Raw genomic sequence first — 19,974 nt, forward strand, 5'->3', positions numbered from 1 at the left:
AAATATGGACCAATAACATCTGTTAAATATGGACCAATAACATCTGTTAAATATGGACCAATAACATCTGTTAAATATGGACCAATAACATCTGCTAAATATGTGTATGGACCAATAACATCTGTTAAATATGGACCAATAACATCTGTTAAATATGGACCAATAACATCTGTTAAATATGTGTATGGACCAATAACATCTGTTAAATATGGACCAATAACATCTGTTAAATATGTGTATGGACCAATAACATCTGTTAAATATGGACCAATAACATCTGTTAAATATGGACCAATAACATCTGTTAAATATGGACCAATAACATCTGCTAAATATGGACCAATAACATCTGTTAAATATGGACCAATAACATCTGTTAAATATGGACCAATAACATCTGTTAAATATGGACCAATAACATCTGTTAAATATGGACCAATAACATCTGTTAAATATGGACCAATAACATCTGTTAAATATGTGTATGGACCAATAACATCTGTTAAATATGGACCAATAACATCTGTTAAATATGGACCAATAACATCTGTTAAATATGGACCAATAACATCTGCTAAATATGGACCAATAACATCTGCTAAATATGTGTATGGACCAATAACATCTGTTAAATATGGACCAATAACATCTGCTAAATATGGACCAATAACATCTGCTAAATATGTGTATGGACCAATAACATCTGTTAAATATGGACCAATAACATCTGCTAAATATGGACCAATAACATCTGCTAAATATGGACCAATAACATCTGTTAAATATGGACCAATAACATCTGTTAAATATGGACCAATAACATCTGATAAATATGGACCAATAACATCTGTTAAATATGGACCAATAACATCTGCTAAATATGGACCAATAACATCTGCTAAATATGTGTATGGACCAATAACATCTGTTAAATATGGACCAATAACATCTGTTAAATATGTGTATGGACCAATAACATCTGTTAAATATGGACCAATAACATCTGTTAAATATGGACCAATAACATCTGTTAAATATGGACCAATAACATCTGTTAAATATGGACCAATAACATCTGCTAAATATGGACCAATAACATCTGTTAAATATGTGTATGGACCAATAACATCTGTTAAATATGGACCAATAACATCTGTTAAATATGGACCAATAACATCTGATAAATATGTGTATGGACCAATAACATCTGTTAAATATGGACCAATAACATCTGCTAAATATGGACCAATAACATCTGATAAATATGGACCAATAACATCTGCTAAATATGGACCAATAACATCTGTTAAATATGGACCAATAACATCTGTTAAATATGGACCAATAACATCTGTTAAATATGGACCAATAACATCTGCTAAATATGGACCAATAACATCTGTTAAATATGGACCAATAACATCTGTTAAATATGGACCAATAACATCTGTTAAATATGTGTATGGACCAATAACATCTGTTAAATATGGACCAATAACATCTGTTAAATATGTGTATGGACCAATAACATCTGTTAAATATGGACCAATAACATCTGTTAAATATGGACCAATAACATCTGTTAAATATGGACCAATAACATCTGCTAAATATGGACCAATAACATCTGTTAAATATGGACCAATAACATCTGCTAAATATGTGTATGGACCAATAACATCTGTTAAATATGGACCAATAACATCTGTTAAATATGGACCAATAACATCTGATAAATATGGACCAATAACATCTGTTAAATATGGACCAATAACATCTGATAAATATGGACCAATAACATCTGTTAAATATGGACCAATAACATCTGTTAAATATGGACCAATAACATCTGTTAAATATGGACCAATAACATCTGATAAATATGGACCAATAACATCTGTTAAATATGGACCAATAACATCTGTTAAATATGGACCAATAACATCTGTTAAATATGGACCAATAACATCTGATAAATATGGACCAATAACATCTGTTAAATATGGACCAATAACATCTGCTAAATATGGACCAATAACATCTGCTAAATATGTGTATGGACCAATAACATCTGTTAAATATGGACCAATAACATCTGCTAAATATGGACCAATAACATCTGTTAAATATGTGTATGGACCAATAACATCTGTTAAATATGGACCAATAACATCTGTTAAATATGTGTATGGACCAATAACATCTGTTAAATATGGACCAATAACATCTGTTAAATATGGACCAATAACATCTGTTAAATATGGACCAATAACATCTGTTAAATATGGACCAATAACATCTGCTAAATATGGACCAATAACATCTGTTAAATATGTGTATGGACCAATAACATCTGTTAAATATGGACCAATAACATCTGTTAAATATGGACCAATAACATCTGTTAAATATGTGTATGGACCAATAACATCTGTTAAATATGGACCAATAACATCTGTTAAATATGGACCAATAACATCTGTTAAATATGGACCAATAACATCTGTTAAATATGGACCAATAACATCTGTTAAATATGGACAAATAACATCTGTTAAATATGGACCAATAACATCTGTTAAATATGGACCAATAACATCTGCTAAATATGTGTATGGACCAATAACATCTGTTAAATATGGACCAATAACATCTGCTAAATATGGACCAATAACATCTGTTAAATATGTGTATGGACCAATAACATCTGTTAAATATGGACCAATAACATCTGTTAAATATGTGTATGGACCAATAACATCTGTTAAATATGGACCAATAACATCTGTTAAATATGGACCAATAACATCTGTTAAATATGGACCAATAACATCTGTTAAATATGGACCAATAACATCTGCTAAATATGGACCAATAACATCTGTTAAATATGTGTATGGACCAATAACATCTGTTAAATATGGACCAATAACATCTGTTAAATATGGACCAATAACATCTGTTAAATATGTGTATGGACCAATAACATCTGTTAAATATGGACCAATAACATCTGTTAAATATGGACCAATAACATCTGTTAAATATGGACCAATAACATCTGTTAAATATGGACCAATAACATCTGTTAAATATGGACCAATAACATCTGTTAAATATGGACCAATAACATCTGTTAAATATGGACCAATAACATCTGTTAAATATGGACCAATAACATCTGTTAAATATGGACCAATAACATCTGTTAAATATGTGTATGGACCAATAACATCTGTTAAATATGGACCAATAACATCTGTTAAATATGGACCAATAACATCTGTTAAATATGTGTATGGACCAATAACATCTGTTAAATATGGACCAATAACATCTGCTAAATATGGACCAATAACATCTGTTAAATATGGACCAATAACATCTGTTAAATATGGACCAATAACATCTGTTAAATATGGACCAATAACATCTGTTAAATATGTGTATGGACCAATAACATCTGTTAAATATGGACCAATAACATCTGTTAAATATGGACCAATAACATCTGTTAAATATGTGTATGGACCAATAACATCTGTTAAATATGGACCAATAACATCTGTTAAATATGGACCAATAACATCTGTTAAATATGTGTATGGACCAATAACATCTGTTAAATATGGACCAATAACATCTGTTAAATATGGACCAAAAACATCTGTTAAATATGGACCAATAACATCTGTTAAATATGTGTATGGACCAATAACATCTGTTAAATATGGACCAATAACATCTGTTAAATATGGACCAATAACATCTGTTAAATATGGACCAATAACATCTGTTAAATATGGACCAATAACATCTGTTAAATATGGACCAATAACATCTGTTAAATATGTAAATGGACCAATAACATCTGTTAAATATGGACCAATAACATCTGTTAAATATGGACCAATAACATCTGTTAAATATGGACCAATAACATCTGATAAATATGTGTATGGACCAATAACATCTGTTAAATATGGACCAATAACATCTGCTAAATATGGACCAATAACATCTGTTAAATATGTGTATGGACCAATAACATCTGTTAAATATGGACCAATAACATCTGTTAAATATGGACCAATAACATCTAAATATGGACCAATAAATATGTAAATATGGACCAATAACATCTGTTAAATATGGACCAATAACATCTGTTAAATATGGACCAATAACATCTGTTAAATATGTGTATGGACCAATAACATCTGTTAAATATGGACCAATAACATCTGTTAAATATGGACCAATAACATCTGTTAAATATGGACCAATAACATCTGTTAAATATGGACCAATAACATCTGTTAAATATGGACCAATAACATCTGTTAAATATGGACCAATAACATCTGTTAAATATGGACCAATAACATCTGTTAAATATGGACCAATAACATCTGTTAAATATGGACCAATAACATCTGTTAAATATGGACCAATAACATCTGTTAAATATGTGTATGGACCAATAACATCTGTTAAATATGGACCAATAACATCTGTTAAATATGGACCAATAACATCTGTTAAATATGGACCAATAACATCTGTTAAATATGGACCAATAACATCTGTTAAATATGGACCAATAACATCTGTTAAATATGTAAATGGACCAATAACATCTGTTAAATATGGACCAATAACATCTGTTAAATATGGACCAATAACATCTGTTAAATATGGACCAATAACATCTGATAAATATGTGTATGGACCAATAACATCTGTTAAATATGGACCAATAACATCTGTTAAATATGGACCAATAACATCTGTTAAATATGGACCAATAACATCTGTTAAATATGGACCAATAACATCTGTTAAATATGGACCAATAACATCTGATAAATATGTGTATGGACCAATAACATCTGTTAAATATGGACCAATAACATCTGTTAAATATGGACCAATAACATCTGTTAAATATGTGTATGGACCAATAACATCTGTTAAATATGGACCAATAACATCTGTTAAATATGTGTATGGACCAATAACATCTGTTAAATATGGACCAATAACATCTGTTAAATATGTGTATGGACCAATAACATCTGTTAAATATGGACCAATAACATCATGGACCAATAACATCTGTTAAATATGGACCAATAACATCTGTTAAATATGGACCAATAACATCTGTTAAATATGGACCAATAACATCTGTTAAAATATGGACCAATAACATCTGTTAAATATGGACCAATAACATCTGTTAAATATGGACCAATAACATCTGTTAAATATGGACCAATAACATCTGTTAAATATGTGTATGGACCAATAACATCTGTTAAATATGGACCAATAACATCTGTTAAATATGGACCAATAACATCTGTTAAATATGGACCAATAACATCTGTTAAATATGGACCAATAACATCTGTTAAATATGGACCAATAACATCTGATAAATATGTGTATGGACCAATAACATCTGTTAAATATGGACCAATAACATCTGTTAAATATGGACCAATAACATCTGTTAAATATGGACCAATAACATCTGCTAAATATGGACCAATAACATCTGCTAAATATGTGTATGGACCAATAACATCTGTTAAATATGGACCAATAACATCTGTTAAATATGGACCAATAACATCTGTTAAATATGGACCAATAACATCTGTTAAATATGGACCAATAACATCTGTTAAATATGGACCAATAACATCTGTTAAATATGTGTATGGACCAATAACATCTGTTAAATATGGACCAATAACATCTGTTAAAATATGGACCAATAACATCTGTTAAATATGTTAAATATGGACCAATAACATCTGCTAAATATGGACCAATAACATCTGTTAAATATGGACCAATAACATCAAATGCTAAATATGGACCAATAACATCTGCTAAATATGTGTATGGACCAATAACATCTGTTAAATATGGACCAATAACATCTGTTAAATATGGACCAATAACATCTGTTAAATATGGACCAATAAATATGTGTATGGACCAATAACATCTGTTAAATATGGACCAATAACATCTGTTAAATATGGACCAATAACATCTGTTAAATATGACCAATAACATCTGTATGGACCAATAACATCTGTTAAATATGGACCAATAACATCTGTTAAATATGGACCAATAACATCTGTTAAATATGTATGGACCAATAACATCTGTTAAATATGGACCAATAACATCTGTTAAATATGGACCAATAACATCTGTTAAAATATGGACCAATAACATCTGTTAAATATGGACCAATAACATCTGTTAAATATGTGTATGGACCAATAACATCTGTTAAATATGGACCAATAACATCTGTTAAATATGGACCAATAACATCTGTTAAATATGGACCAATAACATCTGTTAAATATGGACCAATAACATCTGTTAAATATGTGTATGGACCAATAACATCTGTTAAATATGGACCAATAACATCTGTTAAATATGGACCAATAACATCTGATAAATATGGACCAATAACATCTGTTAAATATGGACCAATAACATCTGTTAAATATGGACCAATAACATCTGTTAAATATGGACCAATAACATCTGTTAAATATGGACCAATAACATCTGATAAATATGGACCAATAACATCTGTTAAATATGGACCAATAACATCTGCTAAATATGGACCAATAACATCTGCTAAATATGGACCAATAACATCTGATAAATATGGACCAATAACATCTGTTAAATATGGACCAATAACATCTGTTAAATATGGACCAATAACATCTGTTAAATATGGACCAATAACATCTGTTAAATATGGACCAATAACATCTGTTAAATATGGACCAATAACATCTGTTAAATATGTGTATGGACCAATAACATCTGTTAAATATGTAAATATGGACCAATAACATCTGTTAAATATGGACCAATAACATCTGTTAAATATGTGTATGGACCAATAACATCTGTTAAATATGGACCAATAACATCTGTTAAATATGGACCAATAACATCTGTTAAATATGTGTATGGACCAATAACATCTGTTAAATATGGACCAATAACATCTGCTAAATATGGACCAATAACATCTGTTAAATATGGACCAATAACATCTGTTAAATATGGACCAATAACATCTGTTAAATATGGACCAATAACATCTGATAAATATGTGTATGGACCAATAACATCTGTTAAATATGGACCAATAACATCTGTTAAATATGGACCAATAACATCTGTTAAATATGTGTATGGACCAATAACATCTGTTAAATATGGACCAATAACATCTGTTAAATATGGACCAATAACATCTGTTAAATATGGTATGGACCAATAACATCTGTTAAATATGGACCAATAACATCTGTTAAATATGGACCAATAACATCTGTTAAATATGGACCAATAACATCTGTTAAATATGGACCAATAACATCTGTTAAAATATGGACCAATAACATCTGTTAAATATGGACCAATAACATCTGTTAAATATGGACCAATAACATCTGTTAAATATGGACCAATAACATCTGTTAAATATGGACCAATAACATCTGCTAAATATGGACCAATAACATCTGATAAATTGGAAATATATGGACCAATAACATCTGTTAAATATGGACCAATAACATCTGTTAAATATATGGACCAATAACATCTGTTAAATATGGACCAATAACATCTGTTAAATATGGACCAATAACATCTGTTAAATATGGACCAATAACATCTGTTAAATATGGACCAATAACATCTGTTAAATATGGACCAATAACATCTGTTAAATATGTGTATGGACCAATAACATCTGTTAAATATGGACCAATAACATCTGTTAAATATGGACCAATAACATCTGCTAAATATGGACCAATAACATCTGCTAAATATGTGTATGGACCAATAACATCTGTTAAATATGGACCAATAACATCTGTTAAATATGGACCAATAACATCTGTTAAATATGGACCAATAACATCTGTTAAATATGGACCAATAACATCTCTAAATATGGACCAATAACATCTGTTAAATATGTGTATGGACCAATAACATCTGTTAAATATGGACCAATAACATCTGTTAAATATGTGTATGGACCAATAACATCTGTTAAATATGGACCAATAACATCTGTTAAATATGGACCAATAACATCTGCTAAATATGGACCAATAACATCTGTTAAATATGGACCAATAACATCTGCTAAATATGGACCAATAACATCTGCTAAATATGTGTATGGACCAATAACATCTGTTAAATATGGACCAATAACATCTGTTAAATATGGACCAATAACATCTGCTAAATATGGACCAATAACATCTGCTAAATATGTGTATGGACCAATAACATCTGTTAAATATGGACCAATAACATCTGTTAAATATGGACCAATAACATCTGTTAAATATGGACCAATAACATCTGATAAATATGGACCAATAACATCTGTTAAATATGGACCAATAACATCTGCTAAATATGGACCAATAAATCTGCTAAATATGTGTATGGACCAATAACATCTGTTAAATATGGACCAATAACATCTGTTAAATATGGACCAATAACATCTGTTAAAAATATGGACCAATAACATCTGTTAAATATGGACCAATAACATCTGTTAAAATGTGTATGGACCAATAACATCTGTTAAATATGGACCAATAACATCTGTTAAATATGGACCAATAACATCTGTTAAATATGGACCAATAACATCTGTTAAATATGGACCAATAACATCTGTTAAATATGGACCAATAACATCTGTTAAATATGGACCAATAACATCTGTTAAATATGGACCAATAACATCTGTTAAATATGGACCAATAACATCTGTTAAATATGGACCAATAACATCTGATAAATATGGACCAATAACATCTGTTAAATATGGACCAATAACATCTGTTAAATATGGACCAATAACATCTGTTAAATATGGACCAATAACATCTGTTAAATATGGACCAATAACATCTGTTAAATATGGACCAATAACATCTGCTAAATATGTGTATGGACCAATAACATCTGTTAAATATGGACCAATAACATCTGTTAAATATGGACCAATAACATCTGTTAAATATGGACCAATAACATCTGTTAAATATGGACCAATAACATCTGTTAAATATGTGACCAATAACATCTGTTAAATATGGACCAATAACATCTGTTAAATATGGACCAATAACATCTGTTAAATATGTGTATGGACCAATAACATCTGTTAAATATGGACCAATAACATCTGTTAAATATGTGTATGGACCAATAACATCTGTTAAATATGTGTATGGACCAATAACATCTGTTAAATATGTGTATGGACCAATAACATCTGTTAATTATGTGTATGGACCAATAACATCTGTTAAATATGGACCAATAACATCTGCTAAATATGGACCAATAACATCTGATAAATATGTGTATGGACCAATAACATCTGATAAATATGGACCAATAACATCTGTTAAATATGGACCAATAACATCTGTTAAATATGGACCAATAACATCTGATAAATATGTGTATGGACCAATAACATCTGTTAAATATGGACCAATAACATCTGTTAAATATGGACCAATAACATCTGTTAAATATGTGTATGGACCAATAACATCTGTTAAATATGGACCAATAACATCTGTTAAATATGGACCAATAACATCTGATAAATATGTGTATGGACCAATAACATCTGTTAAATATGGACCAATAACATCTGTTAAATATGGACCAATAACATCTGTTAAATATGGACCAATAACATCTGTTAAATATGGACCAATAACATCTGATAAATATGGACCAATAACATCTGTTAAATATGTGTATGGACCAATAACATCTGTTAAATATGGACCAATAACATAAATGTGTATGGACCAATAACATCTGTTAAATATGGACCAATAACATCTGTTAAATATGGACCAATAACATCTGATAAATATATGGACCAATAACATCTGATAAATATGTGTATGGACCAATAACATCTGTTAAATATGGACCAATAACATCTGTTAAATATGGACCAATAACATCTGATAAATATGGACCAATAACATCTGTTAAATATGGACCAATAACATCTGTTAAATATGGACCAATAACATCTGTTAAATATGGACCAATAACATCTGTTAAATATGTGTATGGACCAATAACATCTGTTAAATATGGACCAATAACATCTGTTAAATATGGACCAATAACATCTGTTAAATATGGACCAATAACATGTGTTAAATATGGACCAATAACATCTGTTAAATATGGACCAATAACATGTGTTAAATATGGACCAATAACATCTGTTAAATATGGACCAATAACATCTGTTAAATATGGACCAATAACATCTGTTAAATATGGACCAATAACATCTGTTAAATATGGACCAATAACATCTGTTAAATATGTGTATGGACCAATAACATCTGCTAAATATGGACCAATAACATCTGTTAAATATGTGTATGGACCAATAACATCTGTTAAATATGTGTATGGACCAATAACATCTGTTAAATATGGACCAATAACATCTGTTAAATATGTGTATGGACCAATAACATCTGTTAAATATGGACCAATAACATCTGTTAAATATGGACCAATAACATCTGTTAAATATGTGTATGGACCAATAACATCTGTTAAATATGGACCAATAACATCTGATAAATATGTGTATGGACCAATAACATCTGTTAAATATGGACCAATAACATCTGTTAAATATGGACCAATAACATCTGATAAATATGTGTATGGACCAATAACATCTGTTAAATATGGACCAATAACATCTGTTAAATATGGACCAATAACATCTGATAAATATGTGTATGGACCAATAACATCTGTTAAATATGGACCAATAACATCTGTTAAATATGGACCAATAACATCTGTTAAATATGGACCAATAACATCTGATAAATATGTGTATGGACCAATAACATCTGTTAAATATGTGTATGGACCAATAACATCTGTTAAATATGTGTATGGACCAATAACATCTGTTAAATATGGACCAATAACATCTGTTAAATATGTGACCAATAACATCTGTTAAATATGTGTATGGACCAATAACATCTGATAAATATGGACCAATAACATCTGCTAAATGTGTATGGACCAATAACATCTGTTAAATATGGACCAATAACATCTGTTAAATATGGACCAATAACATCTGATAAATATGTGTATGGACCAATAACATCTGATAAATATGTGTATGGACCAATAACATCTGTTAAATATGGACCAATAACATCTGTTAAATATGGACCAATAACATCTGTTAAATATGGACCAATAACATCTGTTAAATATGGACCAATAACATCTGTTAAATATGGACCAATAACATCTGCTAAATATAAATATGTTAAATATGTGTATGGACCAATAACATCTGTTAAATATGGACTGTTAAATATGGACCAATAACATCTGTTAAATATGGACCAATAACATCTGTTAAATATGGACCAATAACATCTGTTAAATATGGACCAATAACATCTGTTAAATATGGACCAATAACATCTGCTAAATATGGACCAATAACATCTGTTAAATATGGACCAATAACATCTGTTAAATATGGACCAATAACATCTGTTAAATATGGACCAATAACATCTGTTAAATATGGACCAATAACATCTGTTAAATATGGACCAATAACATCTGTTAAATATGGACCAATAACATCTGTTAAATATGGACCAATAACATCTGTTAAATATGGACCAATAACATCTGTTAAATATGGACCAATAACATCTGATAAATATGGACCAATAACATCTGTTAAATATGGACCAATAACATCTGTTAAATATGGACCAATAACATCTGTTAAATATGTGTATGGACCAATAACATCTGTTAAATATGGACCAATAACATCTGTTAAATATGGACCAATAACATCTGTTAAATATGGACCAATAACATCTGTTAAATATGTGTATGGACCAATAACATCTGTTAAATATGTGTATGGACCAATAACATCTGTTAAATATGGACCAATAACATCTGTTAAATATGGACCAATAACATCTGTTAAATATGTGTATGGACCAATAACATCTGTTAAATATGTGTATGGACCAATAACATCTGATAAATATGGACCAATAACATCTGTTAAATATGGACCAATAACATCTGTTAAATATGGACCAATAACATCTGTTAAATATGTAAATGGACCAATAACATCTGTTAAATATGGACCAATAACATCTGTTAAATATGGACCAATAACATCTGTTAAATATGGACCAATAACATCTGATAAATATGTGTATGGACCAATAACATCTGTTAAATATGGACCAATAACATCTGTTAAATATGGACCAATAACATCTGATAAATATGGACCAATAACATCTGTTAAATATGGACCAATAACATCTGTTAAATATGGACCAATAACATCTGTTAAATATGGACCAATAACATCTGTTAAATATGGACCAATAACATCTGTTAAATATGGACCAATAACATCTGTTAAATATGGACCAATAACATCTGTTAAATATGGACCAATAACATCTGTTAAATATGGACCAATAACATCTGTTAAATATGGACCAATAACATCTGTTAAATATGGACCAATAACATCTGTTAAATATGGACCAATAACATCTGTTAAATATGTGTATGGACCAATAACATCTGTTAAATATATGGACCAATAACATCTGTTAAATATGGACCAATAACATCTGTTAAATATGGACCAATAACATCTGTTAAAATATGGACCAATAACATCTGTTAAATATGGACCAATAACATCTGTTAAAATATGGACCAATAACATCTGTTAAATATATGGACCAATAACATCTGTTAAATATGTGTATGGACCAATAACATCTGATAAATATGTGTATGGACCAATAACATCTGTTAAATATGTGTATGGACCAATAACATCTGTTAAATATGGACCAATAACATCTGTTAAATATGGACCAATAACATCTGCTAAATATGGACCAATAACATCTGTTAAATATGTGTATGGACCAATAACATCTGTTAAATATGTGTATGGACCAATAACATCTGTTAAATATGTGTATGGACCAATAACATCTGTTAAATATGGACCAATAACATCTGTTAAATATGGACCAATAACATCTGTTAAATATGGACCAATAACATCTGTTAAATATGTGTATGGACCAATAACATCTGTTAAATATGTGTATGGACCAATAACATCTGTTAAATATGTGTATGGACCAATAACATCTGTTAAATATGTGTATGGACCAATAACATCTGTTAAATATGGACCAATAACATCTGTTAAATATGGACCAATAACATCTGATAAATATGGACCAATAACATCTGTTAAATATGGACCAATAACATCTGTTAAATATGGACCAATAACATCTGATAAATATGTGTATGGACCAATAACATCTGTTAAATATGGACCAATAACATCTGTTAAATATGGACCAATAACATCTGATAAATATGTGTATGGACCAATAACATCTGTTAAATATGGACCAATAACATCTGTTAAATATGGACCAATAACATCTGATAAATATGTGTATGGACCAATAACATCTGTTAAATATGGACCAATAACATCTGTTAAATATGGACCAATAACATCTGTTAAATATGGACCAATAACATCTGATAAATATGTGCATGGACCAATAACATCTGTTAAATATGTGTATGGACCAATAACATCTGTTAAATATGGACCAATAACATCTGTTAAATATGTGACCAATAACATCTGATAAATATGGACCAATAACATCTGTTAAATATGTGTATGGACCAATAACATCTGATAAATATGGACCAATAACATCTGCTAAATGTGTATGGACCAATAACATTTGTTAAATATGGACCAATAACATCTGTTAAATATGGACCAATAACATCTGATAAATATGTGTATGGACCAATAACATCTGATAAATATGTGTATGGACCAATAACATCTGTTAAATATGGACCAATAACATCTGTTAAATATGGACCAATAACATCTGTTAAATATGTGTATGGACCAATAACATCTGATAAATATGGACCAATAACATCTGCTAAATGTGTATGGACCAATAACATCTGTTAAATATGGACCAATAACATCTGTTAAATATGGACCAATAACATCTGTTAAATATGGACCAATAACATCTGCTAAATATGTGTATGGACCAATAACATGTGTTAAATATGGACCAATAACATGTGTTAAATATGGACCAATAACATCTGTTAAATATGGACCAATAACATGTGTTAAATAAACCAATAACATGTTAAATATGGACCAATAACATCTGTTAAATATGGACCAATAACATCTGTTAAATATGGACCAATAACATGTGTTAAATATGGACCAATAACATCTGTTAAATATGGACCAATAACATCTGTTAAATATGTGACCAATAACATCTGTTAAATATGGACCAATAACATCTGTTAAATATGTGTATGGACCAATAACATCTGTTAAATATGGACCAATAACATCTGTTAAATATGGACCAATAACATCTGTTAAATATGGACCAATAACATCTGTTAAATATGTGTATGGACCAATAACATCTGTTAAATATGTATGGACCAATAACATCTGTTAAATATGGACCAATAACATCTGTTAAATATGTGACCAATAACATCTGTTAAATATGGACCAATAACATCTGTTAAATATGTGTATGGACCAATAACATCTGTTAAATATGGACCAATAACATCTGTTAAATATGGACCAATAACATCTGTTAAATATGGACCAATAACATCTGATAAATATAAATATGGACCAATAACATCTGTTAAATATGTGTATGGACCAATAACATCTGTTAAATATGTGTATGGACCAATAACATCTGATAAATATGTGTATGGACCAATAACATCTGTTAAATATGTGTATGGACCAATAACATCTGATAAATATGTGTATGGACCAATAACATCTGTTAAATATGTGTATGGACCAATAACATCTGTTAAATATGGACCAATAACATCTGTTAAATATGGACCAATAACATCTGCTAAATATGGACCAATAACATCTGTTAAATATGTGTATGGACCAATAACATCTGATAAATATGTGTATGGACCAATAACATCTGTTAAATATGTGTATGGACCAATAACATCTGTTAAATATGGACCAATAACATCTGTTAAATATGGACCAATAACATCTGCTAAATATGGACCAATAACATCTGTTAAATATGTGTATGGACCAATAACATCTGTTAAATATGTGTATGGACCAATAACATCTGTTAAATATGTGTATGGACCAATAACATCTGTTAAATATGTGTATGGACCAATAACATCTGTTAAATATGGACCAATAACATCTGTTAAATATGGACCAATAACATCTGATAAATATGGACCAATAACATCTGTTAAATATGGACCAATAACATCTGTTAAATATGGACCAATAACATCTGATAAATATGTGTATGGACCAATAACATCTGTTAAATATGGACCAATAACATCTGTTAAATATGGACCAATAACATCTGATAAATATGTGTATGGACCAATAACATCTGTTAAATATGGACCAATAACATCTGTTAAATATGGACCAATAACATCTGATAAATATGTGTATGGACCAATAACATCTGTTAAATATGGACCAATAACATCTGTTAAATATGGACCAATAACATCTGTTAAATATGGACCAATAACATCTGATAAATATGTGCATGGACCAATAACATCTGTTAAATATGTATGGACCAATAACATCTGTTAAATATGGACCAATAACATCTGTTAAATATGTGACCAATAACATCTGATAAATATGGACCAATAACATCTGTTAAATATGTGTATGGACCAATAACATCTGATAAATATGGACCAATAACATCTGCTAAATGTGTATGGACCAATAACATTTGTTAAATATGGACCAATAACATCTGTTAAATATGGACCAATAACATCTGATAAATATGTGTATGGACCAATAACATCTGATAAATATGTGTATGGACCAATAACATCTGTTAAATATGGACCAATAACATCTGTTAAATATGGACCAATAACATCTGTTAAATATGTGTATGGACCAATAACATCTGATAAATATGGACCAATAACATCTGCTAAATGTGTATGGACCAATAACATCTGTTAAATATGGACCAATAACATCTGTTAAATATGGACCAATAACATCTGTTAAATATGGACCAATAACATCTGCTAAATATGTGTATGGACCAATAACATCTGTTAAATATGGTGTTAAATATGGACCAATAACATCTGTTAAATATGGACCAATAACATGTGTTAAATATGGACCAATAACATCTGTTAAATATGGACCAATAACATCTGTTAAATATGGACCAATAACATCTGTTAAATATGGACCAATAACATCTGTTAAATATAAATAACATCTGTTAAATATGGACCAATAACATCTGTTAAATATGTGACCAATAACATCTGTTAAATATGGACCAATAACATCTGTTAAATATGTGTATGGACCAATAACATCTGTTAAATATGGACCAATAACATCTGTTAAATATGGACCAATAACATCTGTTAAATATGGACCAATAACATCTGATAAATATGTGTATGGACCAATAACATCTGTTAAATATGTGTATGGACCAATAACATCTGTTAAATATGGACCAATAACATCTGTTAAATATGTGACCAATAACATCTGATAAATATGGACCAATAACATCTGTTAAATATGTGTATGGACCAATAACATCTGATAAATATGGACCAATAACATCTGCTAAATGTGTATGGACCAATAACATCTGTTAAATATGGACCAATAACATCTGTTAAATATGGACCAATAACATCTGATAAATATGTGTATGGACCAATAACATCTGATAAATATGTGTATGGACCAATAACATCTGTTAAATATGGACCAATAACATCTGTTAAATATGGACCAATAACATCTGTTAAATATGGACCAATAACATCTGTTAAATATGTGACCAATAACATCTGATAAATATGGACCAATAACATCTGTTAAATATGTGTATGGACCAATAACATCTGATAAATATGGACCAATAACATCTGCTAAATGTGTGTATGGACCAATAACATCTGTTAAATATGGACCAATAACATGTGTTAAATATGGACCAATAACATCTGTTAAATATGGACCAATAACATCTGCTAAATATGTGTATGGACCAATAACATCTGTTAAATATGGACCAATAACATGTGTTAAATATGGACCAATAACATCTGTTAAATATGGACCAATAACATGTGTTAAATATGGACCAATAACATGTGTTAAATATGGACCAATAACATGTGTTAAATATGGACCAATAACATCTGTTAAATATGGACCAATAACATGTGTTAAATATGGACCAATAACATGTGTTAAATATGGACCAATAACATCTGTTAAATATGGACCAATAACATCTGTTAAATATGGACCAATAACATCTGTTAAATATGTGTATGGACCAATAACATCTGTTAAATATGGACCAATAACATCTGCTAAATATGGACCAATAACATCTGATAAATATGGACCAATAACATCTGCTAAATATGGACCAATAACATCTGCTAAATATGGACCAATAACATCTGTTAAATATGGACCAATAACATCTGTTAAATATGGACCAATAACATCTGTTAAATATGGACCAATAACATCTGTTAAATATGGACCAATAACATCTGTTAAATATGGACCAATAACATCTGTTAAATATGGACCAATAACATCTGTTAAATATGGACCAATAACATCGGTTAAATATGGACCAATAACATCTGTTAAATATGGACCAATAACATCTGTTAAATATGGACCAATAACATCTGTTAAATATGGACCAATAACATCTGTTAAATATGGACCAATAACATCTGTTAAATATGGACCAATAACATCTGTTAAATATGTGTATGGACCAATAACATCTGTTAAATATGGACCAATAACATCTGTTAAATATGGACCAATAACATCTGATAAATATGGACCAATAACATCTGATAAATATGGACCAATAACATCTGTTAAATATGGACCAATAACATCTGTTAAATATGGACCGATAACATCTGTTAAATATGGACCAATAACATCTGTTAAATATGGACCAATAACATCTGTTAAATATGGACCAATAACATCTGCTAAATATGGACCAATAACATCTGTTAAATATGGACCAATAACATCTGTTAAATATGGACCAATAACATCTGTTAAATATGGACCAATAACATCTGATAAATATGTGTATGGACCAATAACATCTGATAAAATGTGTATGGACCAATAACATCTGATAAATATGGACCAATAACATCTGTTAAATATGGACCAATAACATCTGTTAAATATGGACCAATAACATCTGTTAAATATGGACCAATAACATCTGTTAAATATGGACCAATAACATCTGATAAATATGTGTATGGACCAATAACATCTGATAAATATGTGTATGGACCAATAACATCTGATAAATATGGACCAATAACATCTGTTAAATATGGACCAATAACATCTGTTAAATATGGACCAATAACATCTGTTAAATATGGACCAATAACATCTGTTAAATATGGACCAATAACATCTGATAAATATGTGTATGGACCAATAACATCTGATAAAAATATGGACCAATAACATCTGATAAATATGGACCAATAACATCTGATAAATATGTGTATGGACCAATAACATCTGATAAATATGTGTATGGACCAATAACATCTGATAAATATGGACCAATAACATCTGTTAAATATGGACCAATAACATCTGTTAAATATGGACCAATAACATCTGTTAAATATGGACCAATAACATCTGTTAAATATGGACCAATAACATCTGATAAATATGTGTATGGACCAATAACATCTGTTAAATATGGACCAATAACATCTGTTAAATATGGACCAATAACATCTGTTAGATATGGACCAATAACATCTGATAAATATGTGTATGGACCAATAACATCTGATAAATATGGACCAATAACATCTGTTAAATATGTGTATGGACCAATAACATTTGATGTGATTTACATGTTCCAATGTGGGCTTTACCTTTGACACGGTGCTGTTGAAGACTAGTAGGTGGTTCTTGGCCAACAGTCTGGCGTATCTCCTCCTTCTCATGACCAGGATGTTCTCCACCATGTGCTCCAACCGCACGGAGATCATTGGCTGTTGCACCACGTCCAGGTTACGCCCACTCACCTTTATATTACGCCCACCCCTAGTTAAACAGCATCACATTGATCGCTTACTGACAATATTGATGCGAAACACATTATCATTCATTCTTTTAATAGTTTTTAAAAATTGATAATTGTATTTTTTTTAAAATAATTTATTATATTTTGCTTTATGGAAAGCGTCTGAAACTAAAAACTAAAGGAAGTGTTCCTCACTCGTAGAAGCTCTCAGCAGGCGATGCTGCGGTGATGGCAGGGTCCTCCATGTAGTGAAACACCTGCCCAGGTACACTCCTCTCTGCCTTCCCAAACAACACCCTCACTGTCAGCTCTGCTGTCTGGTTACTGGGGCTGGTCCTGCATACCAGGTGAGTCCCATTCACCTCCTCAACACTGAGGAAGAGGAGAGGAGAGAGAGTTGTCATTATGGTGTCTGTCTGGTTACTGGGGCTGGTCCTGCATACCAGGTGAGTCCCATTCACCTCCTCAACACTGAGGAAGAGGAGAGAGAGAGAGAGTTATCATTATGGTGTCTGTCTGG

At 30.2% G+C, this 19,974-nt stretch overlaps 1 protein-coding gene across 1 annotated transcript in view; it reads right to left on the reverse strand.

Moving 5' to 3' along the window:
- Nucleotides 1-19,974, reverse strand: part of LOC124028331 (plexin-B3-like) — a gene marked incomplete at its 5' end in the record, with an annotated part of 31,792 nt that overhangs the window by 2,858 nt on the left and 8,960 nt on the right. The window contains 2 exons of the mRNA XM_046340437.1: nucleotides 19,303-19,474; nucleotides 19,650-19,826. Of these exons, the coding sequence (XP_046196393.1) occupies nucleotides 19,303-19,474; nucleotides 19,650-19,826 (349 nt within the window). The remainder of the gene's footprint in view (nucleotides 1-19,302; nucleotides 19,475-19,649; nucleotides 19,827-19,974) is intronic.

The sequence above is a fragment of the Oncorhynchus gorbuscha genome, unplaced genomic scaffold, assembly GCF_021184085.1.
Source record: "Oncorhynchus gorbuscha isolate QuinsamMale2020 ecotype Even-year unplaced genomic scaffold, OgorEven_v1.0 Un_scaffold_4044, whole genome shotgun sequence".
NCBI lineage: Eukaryota > Metazoa > Chordata > Actinopteri > Salmoniformes > Salmonidae > Oncorhynchus > Oncorhynchus gorbuscha.